The 13,431-nt window shown below is 39.7% G+C and overlaps 1 protein-coding gene across 1 annotated transcript; it reads right to left on the reverse strand.

The window, feature by feature from the left end:
- Nucleotides 1–5,767: 5,767 nt before the first annotated feature.
- On the reverse strand, nucleotides 5,768–10,976 carry LOC113006449 (interferon-induced protein 44-like). Its single transcript, XM_026142429.1, has 8 exons — nucleotides 10,897–10,976; nucleotides 8,319–8,810; nucleotides 7,549–7,597; nucleotides 7,263–7,458; nucleotides 7,027–7,179; nucleotides 6,755–6,926; nucleotides 6,309–6,409; nucleotides 5,768–6,220 (listed from the first exon to the last, which is right to left on the reverse strand). The coding sequence occupies exons 2-8, from the start codon at nucleotides 8,788–8,790 to the stop codon at nucleotides 6,026–6,028; spliced, it is 1,338 nt and encodes a 445-aa protein (XP_025998214.1). The 5' UTR covers nucleotides 8,791–8,810; nucleotides 10,897–10,976; the 3' UTR covers nucleotides 5,768–6,025.
- Between the last annotated feature and the right edge of the window lie 2,455 nt (nucleotides 10,977–13,431).

A 13,431-nucleotide genomic window follows, 5' to 3' on the forward strand; every position in this document is an offset into this window, starting at 1 on the left:
CCCCTGCTGGACACCCTTTTATTAATAATGGATTGGATTTATATAGCGCTTTTCAAGGCACCCAAAGCGCTTTACAATTCCACTCTCACATTCACACAAGCTACAGTTGTAGCCACAGCCAGACTGCCCTCTGGCCAACACCAGTAGGGTAAAGTGTCTTGCCCAAGGACACAACAACCAGGACAGAGAGCCCAGGGATTGAACCGGCGACCTTCCGGTTACAGATGCGCTTCCCAACCCCCAGTGCCACGGTACTGTTGACCTATAACTACACTCCAACCAAACCAGCCAATGTTAACCTCTACTGTGTGCCTTCCTCCTGTTTTCTATATATTCATCTTGTTTGTATATACTCATTTTGCCTGCTTTTTTATTGTTCCTGTCCTGCTATTTATAATTTTATACATACACAGTTGGTGCAGAGCATCCACAATTATGTTTTCCAAGTCCAATAACAATAAAAGGGTATTCTATTCTATTCTTCTGTTCTAACAAGTTTGTGCTTTGTATTCACCAGCAGGCCTCTTCCTCTTGGGAGATGGAGAATCAGAATCAGCATACTTTATTAATACCCATGTCTGCAGAACCCAGTCGCATTAATGACACCATATACCATACATTATACTTACAAACACGTCATATCAGTATGACACTCAAGGCAACTGAGAGTGCCAGAACACAGAGTCTCACATACTTTTATTATTGTTCAGAAAGTCATTTTCTTTTCTGTTCACTTCTTGTACACACTCTACCTCTGCAGTTCTCACATTTGCTTTTCAGGACCATTGCTGCTGTAACTTCACTGCAGCTTTGGTGCTGTCAGCTTCAGTACTGCTCATCTCCACACACACATAACTCCCAGTGTCCCACTGCGTAAAATAGGAGAGGTATAATTAGGTGAAGGCTGGCAGCTGTCCCAGCCAGCCTCCCCTGGCACTGCCCCTGAAACCCCTGTACCACCCTTCCCTGCAGCTGAGTCACAAACCACACCCTGCCACCACAATCTGTTGCTGCAAACTGTTTTAATGTCACTTTTCTGCAGAAACATATCAGAAAACCTATTTGCTGTTAAAATTGACCTTAGCGTGGCTTTAACTTCATATATTTTCATTACATTTTTATTATTGCTGTTCTGTTTTGTATATAATTTGTGTATCTTTCTGTAAGATGATTTATACATCGGGGAAACCAAACAACCTCTAGGGAAGCAGATGGGACAACACAGAAGAGCTAACTTGTCAGACCAGTGCTCTGCAGTCTATTTAAACCTAGAGACCAGTGGACACTCTTTCAATGATGAGGATGATACAGGGGATGAACATGTCCTGGACAGGGAGGAACCCTGGTTTGCTAATTTTGATCATTCTTCCAGAAGTGCATTTGTGAGACCTGGCTCACAGTCTCTGCTCTAATTCATCCCAAGGATGCTCTGTCAGGTTGAGGTCAGGACTCTGTGCAGGCCAGTCAGGTTTTTCCATACCAAACTCACTCATCTACATGTTTATGGACCTTGCTGTGCACACTGATGTGTAGTCATGTTGGAACAAGAAGGAGCCATCTGTTTCCAAGAAGTTAGGATCATGAAATTGCACAAAATGTCTTGGTGTGCTGAAGCATTAAAGAGGCCAAGGACAACTCCTGACAACTCCAGACAAGTACCATTCTCATGGCAACTGCCAAGCCCAGTCTCACCCATCGGATTGCCAGATGGAGAAGTGGGATTCACCACTCCAGAGAACATGTCTCCAGTGCTCCAGAGTCCAGTAATGGCATGCATCCCCATCACATAACCACTGCATCCGACACTTTGTATTACACTTGATGATGCATGGCTTGGATGCAGCTGCATGAAGCACTCCACACAGTGTTCTTGAGCTAAATTGAAGGCCACATAAAGTTTGGAGTTCTGTAGCAATTGACTCTGCTGAAGGTTGGCGACCTCTGTGCACTGTGTGTATGTTTGTAGAAGCAGTCTAGTTGATTTTATACACATGTGGCCATGGAAGTGTTTGGAACACCTCAATGATCTGGAGGTGTATAAATGTAGATTGTACAAGTTTACAGATTTATTTATTTTTTTGCCACTAATTAATTTGCTGCCAATTGAATTTTACAGCTGGGATATTTGTAGATTTTGAAATCAGGCAAAAGTATTAAAATTCAAAGAACACCAATAGATTTAAGAGAGAAAGAGATTCATCAGCACCAGTGTTGGTCAAGTTACTTGAAAAAAGTAATCAGATTACTGCCCTTCTTATAGTAAACTTACCCTTCATGTTGTCTTTATTCAATTTCTCAAAAAAGAGTGCAATAATTTATTCAGTCGTGAAAACAGCTGTAAGCAGGTTTTCTGAATGAATCTGTGTATTCTATTAAAAACAAACATAAACAATAAACTTAAAGCTTAAAGGACATGTTAAATATGTAGCCTGAAAAGCATTTTAAACAGGTCTTGATTATAATTAGCTCACTTTATTTTCTCCTGCATTCCTTCACCAGAACTTGGTGAATCATAACATGTAGCCTTTTTAAGTTACTTTAAATACATTCGATCTCAGTTAACTTCTAACTGGCCCCCTATCTATCATCAAGCCTCTTCAGTGCATAGAATAGCACATGGATTTATTCATTTTCCATGATCTGAAATACTCCTGTAGTATTAATCAATTGAGCATACGGAGTCAGATGCCCAGAACTTGAAAGAAAAGTAGCTTGCTTTAATTCTCTTTTGTTCCCTAACTTTTTTTTCACTTCAGATATTTTTCTCTTGGAATTGGCTAAAACATGCCAAAACAAATGCATTTTGGTTTCAATTTTCTGGCACATTAACACATTAAGTTTCACAATTACACACTTTATGCAATGAAGAAATGAAGAGGATGCTTTGTGACACATTTTAATTTTAAAACAACTATCACCTGGGGCGATCATGGCTCAAGAGTTGGCAGTTCGTCTTGTAATCGGAAGGTTGCCGGTTCAAGCCCCGGCTCAGTCTCACTTGTTGTATCCTTGGGCAAGACACTTCACCCCACCTACTGGTGGTGCCTGTGTCTGGCAGTCTCACCTCTGTCAGTGTGTCCCAGAGCAGCTTTGGCTACAATGTAGCTTGCTATCACCAGTGTGTGAATGACTGAATGTAGTGTAAAGTGCTTTGGGGTCCTTAGGGACTAAGTAAGTATACTACAAATAGAGGCCATTTACCAAAGTCAAATCTGACAACTGCTATCTAAGTACATTAACTATACTTTATCTTTTTATCAGTAATAAACAACCAACCAAACAAAACCATGGGTACCACTACAGGCACCACACGAAAGCAGTTTACTTCTGCCAGAACTTGACTAGACTGGTTCTTACTTGCTACAGAGGTAACCCCCCCCCCCCCCAACCCCCACCAAACTTGTGTGCGCCTTCACCCTTTATATAGTACTAAACACAAGGTATAGCTAAAGGTGATGGCAGTATCAGTAGTTTCATGAGAAGTTGGTCACACGTAAAAAAAAAATACAGAAATTTGGTCTGTTTGGATGATAACACCACCCATCCATCCATCCATCCTCATCCGCTTTGTCCGGGGCCGGGTCGCGGGGGCAGCAGCCTAAGCAAAGAGGCCCAGACCTCCCTCTCCCCAGCCACCTCCTCCAGCTTATCCGGGGGAATACCAAGGCGTTCCCAGGCCAGCCGAGAGATATAATCTCTCCAGCGTGTCCTGGGTCTGCCCCGGGGCCTCCTCCCGGTGGGACATGCCTGGAACACCTCACCCAGGAGGCGGTGGTGATAACACCACGTAACTTGAAAATTTCCCACTGCAGACACATCAGCTGCAGTACTGTGAACCCTCAGTATCTGTGTGATAGCATTATTTTAATATTTTATTATGTGTGTTTTATTGTGTAGTTTTGTTGCACTTTTTTGGTTACATGCATTTATTTTGAAAGTGTGTCACTTCCTACCTACAGTCTCCCCCAACTTAAAGAATGACTTGTACCTGTAACAAAGGGTCTTGCAGCTAAGAAATGGATGCTAAGAAATTTTAATTGGGGTAATAATAATAATAATAATAAACTTTATTTATAAAGCACACTAAAAAACCAAGGGTATACCAAGGTGCTTGACAAAAATAAAATAGGAAAAGGGAGATGGGAAGGAAAAGAAAAAGGACCTGGCACGTATCAATTATAAAAACCTTGACAATCATAAGATATAAAAGTAGTTCACAAGCATAAAAAATGTACCAGCGCACACCAAGTGTTAACTAGGTGGAAAGGCAAGATTAAACAAATAAGTCTTAAGCCGTGATTTAAACAGTGGCATAGAGTCAGACGCCCGGATAGCAACAGGAAGGTTGTTCCGGGGCAGCTACAGCAAACGCGAGGTCACAGCGAGACTTCAGCCGAGAACGAGGTTGCTCCAGAAGAATTTGGGTAGCAGATCTAAGTGCTCTGACAGGAGTGTGTAACCTGAGAAGCTCATTGAGGTAGCTCGGCGCCAAGTTATTAATGGCACTTGATAGTGTTTGTGAGGAATTGGGAGGACATATTAGGATTGGGCTCTTATTAGATGGCTATGTAGTGTTTAGTTAGGCATGATTAGTCTCCTCACAGCTCTGGATTTTTCAGATATAATTTAATAGTTTTTTTTTTTTTTTTTTTTGCTGCTTTCTGTCTGGTCTGCCCTCCCCTTGGGTCACATGACACACAACAACTTCAGAAAAGAAGTCGAAGATCCTTTCTGCAACAGGTAAAGGACTGGCGATTTATCTGTTGCTGCAAGGAGAACTTTTCCACACTGAGACTCAACATTCTTACGTATTTTTCTTTTTAAAACTTTGAGGCATCATCTGACAGCTTTGATTGTTCAAAATGGTTTATCTTTATCTTTAGTGGCAATTCAATTCTAGTGCCAGTGACAAATCACAGCAACAGTCGCATCAAGGCGCTTTATATTTTAAGGTAGACCCTACAATAATACATACAGAGAAAAATCCACCAATCATATGACCCCTATGAGGAAGCATTGTGGGAAGGAAAAACTCCCTTCTAGCAGGAAGAAGCCACCAGCAGAGCCAGGCTCAGGGAGGGGCGGCCATCTGTTGCGACCGGTTGGGGAGAGAGAAGGAAGACAGGATAAAAGACGTGCTGTGGAAGAGAGAAAGAGATTAATAACAGATATGATTCAATGCAGCGAGTACTGATGCTTTTCACAAAACTTTGCACATTCCTGTACACACACGTTCAACTTTAACAAAAGGAAATGTATAAATCATAACAGTAGTGTTGTTACATTTGCATTTTATTTGTGCTATTACTACAGAACACTGACTTAGATGACTCATTTGAAGTAGTTATACTGACATAAACATTTTCAGCACAGATTGCATTTTTACTTTACTAAAAGCTTCACTGCATTCACTCTGCTCAGTAAGGACCATCACTGACAAAGCTGAAACACAGGTGAATGTAAATAATGTCAACATCATGATTAGACATGAAAACATCTGAAAACAAGTTCCAGGGAAAAAAGAAGAAACTGATAAATACTGCAAAGCTTGATGTAGGGAAACAGTTCATGAAAGGACTTGATGGGAAAACATCACACTGTTGGCGAGTAGCCACAGTTTTAGCCACATTTAATAAAGAAAAAATAAGCAAAATACATTAAGTTACTGAATACATTTATAAATAAAATTTAAATGTTTGTGCAACATAAAAAACTCTTATGATGAACATATTTTAGTTTGCCAGACCTATTCATTTATGATAAAATATATAAAATTAAATAAAAATGTCTTGGTGTATCCTCAATGCCAAATTTTTCTACTGCTAGATAAAATTAAACTTAATAATCAGTGCACTAAATTTCTGAAGTAAGACTCTGGATATCCCCGCCAAGGTATCTCACAATATTCACAATATCAAACCTCTGTCAACACTGGTAACCATCACTCTGCAGGGTCACCTGCAGGTAAATGAAGTATTTTCAGGGATATTTCATCACTTGCTTATGCCGGCTCCTCAGTCTTTTCCTAGTCTTTGGTTTGTATGTTACTCATTCGGTCACTGAGCTCATCAAAGTAATTATCAACAAAGCGAAACATCTGGATGACGGCGCTGAGCAACAAGATGTCACAATTCATGTCCAACTCCAGCTCCTCGCTGTAGTTCTTCACTGGAATGATACAGGACAACGGCACCCCGAGCCGAGAGCCGACCTCCTGCATCTGTATGAAAGAACACAGGAAAAAAGTATTAGTACCCTCATCTAATTTTTTACTCACTAAAAAAGAGAAGAAAAAAGTACAAACTCACCACATCCTTGATGTAGCCACTCCTATATACATTTCTCACATCCTCTTTCACCTGTGGACAGGCTTCATCTACTTTAGTGAGAAGGACCAGCTGAGGAATACCTGGAAACAAAGGAGCAGGAAGATCACTTCCAGACTGCCAAAGATGTTTATGTATTGGACTGTAAGAATTTTAGGAACACATCTGGACTCATTGAAGATCAAATGAGCTGAAGTTGAAAACTTTGATCACATGAAACAGTCTGGATGCAAAACTGATCTGCCTCCAGTTATGTTATTGTATTTTTTGGTATACCTTTTAAAAAATATATAATTTCACGAACTTTGATTTACACATCACTGCATTTTCTTTTGATTTTGTTTACATGGCATGGATTGTACATTCCACATAAACTTGTTCAGAAAAAAGAATACAATGAAACTGAAGAGGGACTCAGTTTTACTGACCGATTAAGTTGACCTTTCTGCGGATAGCATCCAGCTTCTCCTCCAACCCTGTGGGCATGATGGAGACCTTGGAAGCATCAATAACATAGGCTACACAGTGGATCTTGTCCTTGAGTCCAGGAGATGTGCGATAGCCGTGGGCCTCAGGATGCAGAGGAGCTGAAGGGTTGAACTAAATGACACAGTTGAGGAGAAACAGAGACACAGTTTGAGTCGACTGCTGACAAATCAGTGTTTCATACATTCAGTGTCCCGCTGATATAATATAGCACCTGATAACGGTCTGGCAGGTGACCTTTGAGGATGCTGCTCAGATCGTCTATGTCAAGCCCCGCCCCTTTGGTCTCCTCCAGTCCCATGGTATCACACAAGATTATTGGCAGAGGTTTCCCTTCACGTCCAGCTTTCACAGAGTAGGAGCGAAACTGTTTACAGTACAATGAGAATGAGTGACAGACCACTGAAATCAGTCACAATAAGTGGAAATCATCAGACAGCAGACACAGACCTGTGTGGTGAGGCTGGTGGAGGAGGAGCCAGAGATGGCCTGGCTGGTGACGTGGCCTCTGAATACAGAGTTGACAGAGTTAAAGAAGCTGGACTTTCCAGCTCCGACTGGTCCAATGAGCAAAACCCGAGGCTGGGTCACAGAGCTGACTGTGGGTTTGTAGCTTTTAATGTACTCAATCAGCTCCGTCCTCTTCCTGTACAAAACAAGGAAATAAAGAACATTAGAAGTCATATTGACTGTGAATTTTGCAGATATGCCAGAATGGTGGTTCTATCAAACCGACCCAGATTCCCAGATTACAGTCCTCCATGGTCTCTCAAGTTCAGTTGTTCCTGTTAAAGAGAAAAAATAAATGATAAATATCAGATTGTAGGTGTTTTAGGTGCACTTTGTAGCACAGTTAATGTGCTAAATCTAATGTCATCAGGTTGAATCTTAGCTTGCTTTTTAGTAAATCATATATAAATTGATGTACAATAAATCACAATAAACTTCACACTCACGTAGTCAAGATTTGCGAGTCATTTTATTATATTTATCTATAGACTGTCACACCTAAAATGTATCACTGCTTGTCTGCAACAACTAAATGAAAATGTGATTATTCATGCTTATTCATGCTAGTTTTATGTCAGTTGTAACGGGACTCAAACCTTCAAAAAAGTTCACTTTTTGTATTGCCAGTTGACAAAATAGTTTCCCAAACGTCTTGTGGCTCATCAAGCTGTCAATTTTAAATGTGTATATTTATTTTTTTATTTTTTTGTGGATAATGGCTCCCACCGTGGTTCACTCAAGTCCCCAACTTTAGATGTCACTGACTTTGTTTCTCAAGTTTCTTTATTGTTTTGTGATGTTTTGCTTTTTGAGATCTTTTAGCTTACTTCATTTTTTCAGACATCTTTAAATTAAGAGATTTCATTATTTGGCAGGTCTGTTAGTAATCATGCTTGGGTGTTGGCATATTGTAGTATTTGTACTGTGATATATCAAATTTATCAACACTTATCTGCAACAGCTAAATGATTACATGATGCCTTATGTTACACTTACCCTCCACTTGGTAGACTTCACACTCAGTCAGGTTGAGATCATTGCCATGCATTTGAGCAGCGGGGAAGTTGTAATAATTTCCTGGATTGCTGTGCGTTACTGCTTGGCTTGCATTGACAAGAACCAAATCTTCTCCAAAATAAGGCCCAGAGTTAGCTATCATTCTCACTGCACATGCAAAATTATTAACTGGATATTTGATGAGCTTTTTAGCATTAAATGTGAAAAGAAAAGCCTGATCATCATTCACGTACTGTCCAGACTGACTAAAAGGTTGTTTGGTGTAGCCTCCAAACACAAAACCAGAGTTGTTGTAGCCCACAGACACAGTGGGAGAGCGGTTGTTACATCTTTGGTGAAATGCTGCACCGGTGAAGCCGTGGATGCTGGCCTTGTACAGCAGCTGTAGTTTGACTCTCCCCAGCTGAGCGCAGATTGTTCTCTGCTGGCTTTGTGTTAGTCTGGGGTTCATTTTGGACTTGGACTTCTGAACTGAGTAAAGGACAGTGAATGAATTTGTGGAGCTCATTGAACCAAAACAGACACAAATGGTCAAAACTACATTGTTTTAAACCACACAAACTTAAAGCAACACTACAGCATGATTAGAATTTCCAAGTCATTTGGATTAGAATTATTCATGTTATTCTTTCTTATGCATTTCTTGCTGAAAACTTGGTGACAGGAAAGCCTGATTTAGTTTACTACAGATCGCTTTGTTATGTCCTTCATATTTTGTCTGTCTGTTTCTTTAAAATACTAAATATCCTCGAATAAGAGTAAGATGCACACATAGCTGGACTGGCCATCGGGCATACCGGGCATTTGCCCGGTGGGCCGCTGGCGATTTTTTTGTTTTTATGGGCCGATGGATTTTTTTTTATTTTAGGAAGTGTATATATAATGAAAGGTGTTGGATTGGCCAATTGGTCATGATCGACTCTGGGCTGGACCAATTACAGCCGAGGAGGCTGGATGCACCCCCCCCCCCCTTGTTTAGCAATCACGTGGTTTTCGCGCATTGCATGCCGGGAACTCGTGGCAAAACAATCCAAGTACCGCATCAAATGCAAGCGTTTGCAGCACCGCTAAACGTTCATTCTCCGGTTCCAATACCTTCTTGTTTTTTCTTTGCCGCACAAAAAAGGAATGTACAAAACAAAAGGAGAACAATGCCGGTCCGTACAAAGACAGACTTGACGAAAAGACAAAGAAAAGATACGAGGAAAAAATCAAAGGAGTGAAAGGGTCAGACCCTTAGGAGCACCCAGAGTGGACAAAGGACGTCAGCGTGCTGCCCAACTTTCACCACGCTCAGATTTATAATCATACGGTTCTTGGAGTGAGTGCATACACTCATGAAGTTTAGTAACTTCAGGTCACTGCAACAAGCCCAGGTACAGTTTACCGACGGATGGGTGCAGGACCTTGAAATGCACCGTGTAGAACTAAAGACCATCGTACAAACAAAGGTAAGTTTACCAGTCTCACAAATCGTCCTCATAGATACACATTCGTTAACCGTTTATTAATATAACCTTTGAGCTCAACGGTAATTAATTAGTAGTGGAAATAATTTCTGGTAGCATCACAGAAATGTAGCAGTGACAATAATATTGTATGCTGTAATCGCACTGGACAATTAGTGATACAAAACAACTGTTTTATCCTGTGAATAAAAGTATATGTTTTTGTTAATGTACCATAATAACAGAAGCGAAACACAATATTGTGTCAGGACAATTCACTATTTATGCACAATAAACACAATAAATAAAGGAGCATAGCGCGACAATTTCTGTTCAGCGCCAGACTTGCTTGTAACCTATATCACCAATTATGTTAAGAAAAATGACGCATTAACTACAACAAAACTCTGACCTTTGTGGGAATGCTTGGAGCAGACTAACATGTGAGCTGAAGTGTTCTGAGACGTTATATTTGGTATATCCAGACCATCCGTCGGCTCTTACTTCGGAAACATGGCTTAAAAAATGTCTCTTCAACAACGTAATCCGATAAAAAAAAATAAAAAAACAACGATCTCTTTACCCGTCGGCGTCCCGTGGCTGTCATGCGACCAGCTATTGCAGTTAATAATACAACAGCTTCTTGGCATTTTTTGGGTTTCTTTTTATCGCTAGTACCTCTTGCCACAAGTTCCCAGAATCCTTTGCGGTTTTACCCCTGAATGACGTCACATTTTCAATCTTTATCCTGGTGGGCCGGTCTCTAGTCAAAATGCCCGGGCCGATTTTTTGTCCCAGTCCAGCCCTGGATGCACAGTACCACAGCATGATATGAAGCATGACTTTGTATTTCGCGGTAGACCACACCCAGCTTATAAACTGTGCCAAATAGTTCTCCTACTTGTTCATCAGTCATTTACCCCATTTTTACTGGTTGCAGGTACTTTTAGAATATTTTCATACATGTTACTTAAATAAATAAATCAGCGAACAATAATTACACTATTGTTCATTAATTAACTATCAATGAACTACATCACATGGCATTCATAATCTAATCAGAATCAAAATCTTATCAATATGCATCTCTTTAATAATTTCAGTTTTACCTCCTGTTATAGAGAGCTGAGGAAAAAAGAGAAGAAATCACAAATGCGTTGTTCAGATGTGACAAGCAGTTTCAGGCCGGCAGAAACGAAACCGAAAGTCTCAGACTGGAACACGCTGGATTTCAAAATAAAACACTGTGTCCGCTGGCTTTTCAGTTTAAAACACATATAAAACAAACCTAGGTGGCACACATCATAAATAATGTATACTTTTGCTTATGTTTTATGAGGGGTCATTGTTCTTCATACTAGTGATAGTATGAAGATAGAGTGATAGAGTGAAGTAAACCACATTAACATAATTAGATTGATTAAACAGCGACTTGCTCAGAAGGAGGTGAGTGTTAGAGCATTTGATCATTATTAATTAATTCAACAAGAATTCTCCCCAAAGAGTAAAAATCAACAATAAGAAAACTATAAGAGCGGAGAAGCCCAAATTGCTCCAGCTCCAAGTTAACCTTTGTGATGACTTTATTCAAAGCAGTAATGGAGATGGAAGAGAGAACGGTGCACTGGGTAATGCTGTGTAACACGAGGAAGGCCGTCTGTGCAGGGTGAGGATGACTGAAACACGCAAATTTCACTTTTATGCTGTGAAAGAAAAAACTTAAAGCACTGAATGAATGTCAAAACCTTTGATAACATATTTCTGAATCACATTTGTGTTGCATTCAGAATTATATTTTATCAATTTCATTAAGAAACAAGATTACTTACTTTAGCTATGTGCAGCGTTTTGTTGTTGTTAAAGCTTTCACAGAAATGTTAAAATCACACAAACAAAAGTTTTAAAACAAACCCATTTTTTAAATGTTAACACTGAAACATAAGTGATTATCGATATGTGAATGTTGACTTTTTTCTTATTACGAGAAAATTGTAGGCCAAAACTTATAGTCAACACTACTAAGAAGCAGCTTAACCTGATCCAGGGCCAAATGTTTATTCTCTGCCAGGAAACAGTGTAAACAGTGAAAAGGAGCATTTACCTGCTATTAAGAAAGATGATGAATAAATAAAGTGCAGATTAGGCATTATTGGCTTTGCTTGTGTGTTCTGTTTTTTGAGCAATAAACACTGTGGTGGCAGATTTCTTTTTTCATGTATTGATCACATATTTAATCATATCACATTATAGTCAGTGTTGGTCAAGTTACTTGAAAAAAGTAATCAGTAACTAATTACTGATTACCTCCCCAAAAGAGTAATCCTGTTACTTTACTGATTACTTATTTTCAACAGTAATTAATTACTTAGTTACTTTTTAAAAACCTGATTTACAACCTGAAGAGGTGATAAAGCGATAGATCTTTCAGCCCAATTCTACTTTTTCTGCATAATCCATCATACAAAATGTAATCAAATGGAAAAGTCTCTTTTTTTAACTTGTTTTATCAGTTTTAATCTTTTAACTTTATGCATCAAGCAAAAATTTAATTATATGCAACATTCTCTGACTGGAATAAATTAGTTTAACATTTAAACCTATTTTCTACACATTCCAGCACATAAAATAAAATATTTTTTGTGTTTACACTCACTCTTTCAAATAGATGCAAGTAAAACACAGCAGAAAATAAATAAAGTCAAAGACTCAGCGGTCCTGTTGCTCTATTTTCACCTGTAAAGCAGGACTGCGGTAGGCGGAGGTTTACCCTGGTGCAGGTGTGCCGCGGTCAGTTGAAGAATCCGCGAGTTTCTCTGTGAATTTCCCATTACGTTGTAGCGCACTCGGTGCTTGCTTGGAAGTTTAGGTTTTTTTTTCGCTGTATAAAGAAGTTTTCTTCTCACGCACAATGGACGCTAATGTTTTTGTCACTTTTTATGGAATCAAACTCAAAGTAAGGTCAGTACTTCCACGCTTTAAACGCTGCACGCTCATACTCTCTCCCACAATCGATATGTGATCCATTGTTGATCTGCACACAGCTGTTGTCACGAACGGCGCACTCGCTTACGTCACTGTCGTGACGTTTTTAGTAACGCAGTAACGCAGCGTTACTACGGGAAAGTAACGGTAATCTAATTACCATTTTGCAATAGTAATCCCTTACTTTACGCGTTACTTGAAAAAAGTAATCAGATTACAGTAACGCGTTACAAGTAACGCGTTACTGCCCATCTCTGGTTATAGTAATATCACTTTCTCACTTTACTATAGTAAGAGCACTCCTGCCACTAGTTTACATACATGGGGAATGTTAACACAGTGAGGCCATTATAATGGGAGACGTTACAGTTTTTCTCGATTGCTAAAACACATTTCTTGAAACTACGCCTCATATCCTCACAACAGTAAACACAAATCCATAACATCTCACTCAATTTCCCAAACATCCTATTTCCAGGTCAAAATGAAGCTCTACACCCAAAACTATTCACTCCTGCTGAAAAACCAAACTTTGCCCTCAGACATCAAACACAAGCCCTCAAAAAGACACACACTACAACAGAGTTTTGCACACTGGTACAATTAATTCAAAACAATAGTTCCAAAACAAATAGGTTGCTTATGGTTCTCCCCTTCAAAAC

Source organism: Astatotilapia calliptera, chromosome 15, assembly GCF_900246225.1.
Source record: "Astatotilapia calliptera chromosome 15, fAstCal1.2, whole genome shotgun sequence".
Taxonomy (NCBI): Eukaryota; Metazoa; Chordata; class Actinopteri; order Cichliformes; family Cichlidae; genus Astatotilapia; species Astatotilapia calliptera.

Coding starts and splice junctions, on each gene's coding strand:
- LOC113006449 (XM_026142429.1), bottom strand. CDS start 8,790: ATGAACCCCAGACTAACACAAAGCCAGCAGAGAACAATCTGCGCTCAG. Junction 7,459..7,548: donor ACTGTAATCTGGGAATCTGG/GTCGGTTTGATA, acceptor TGTTTTGTACAG/GAAGAGGACGGAGCTGATTG. Junction 6,410..6,754: donor CAGAAAGGTCAACTTAATCG/GTCAGTAAAACT, acceptor CTTTGTTTCCAG/GTATTCCTCAGCTGGTCCTT.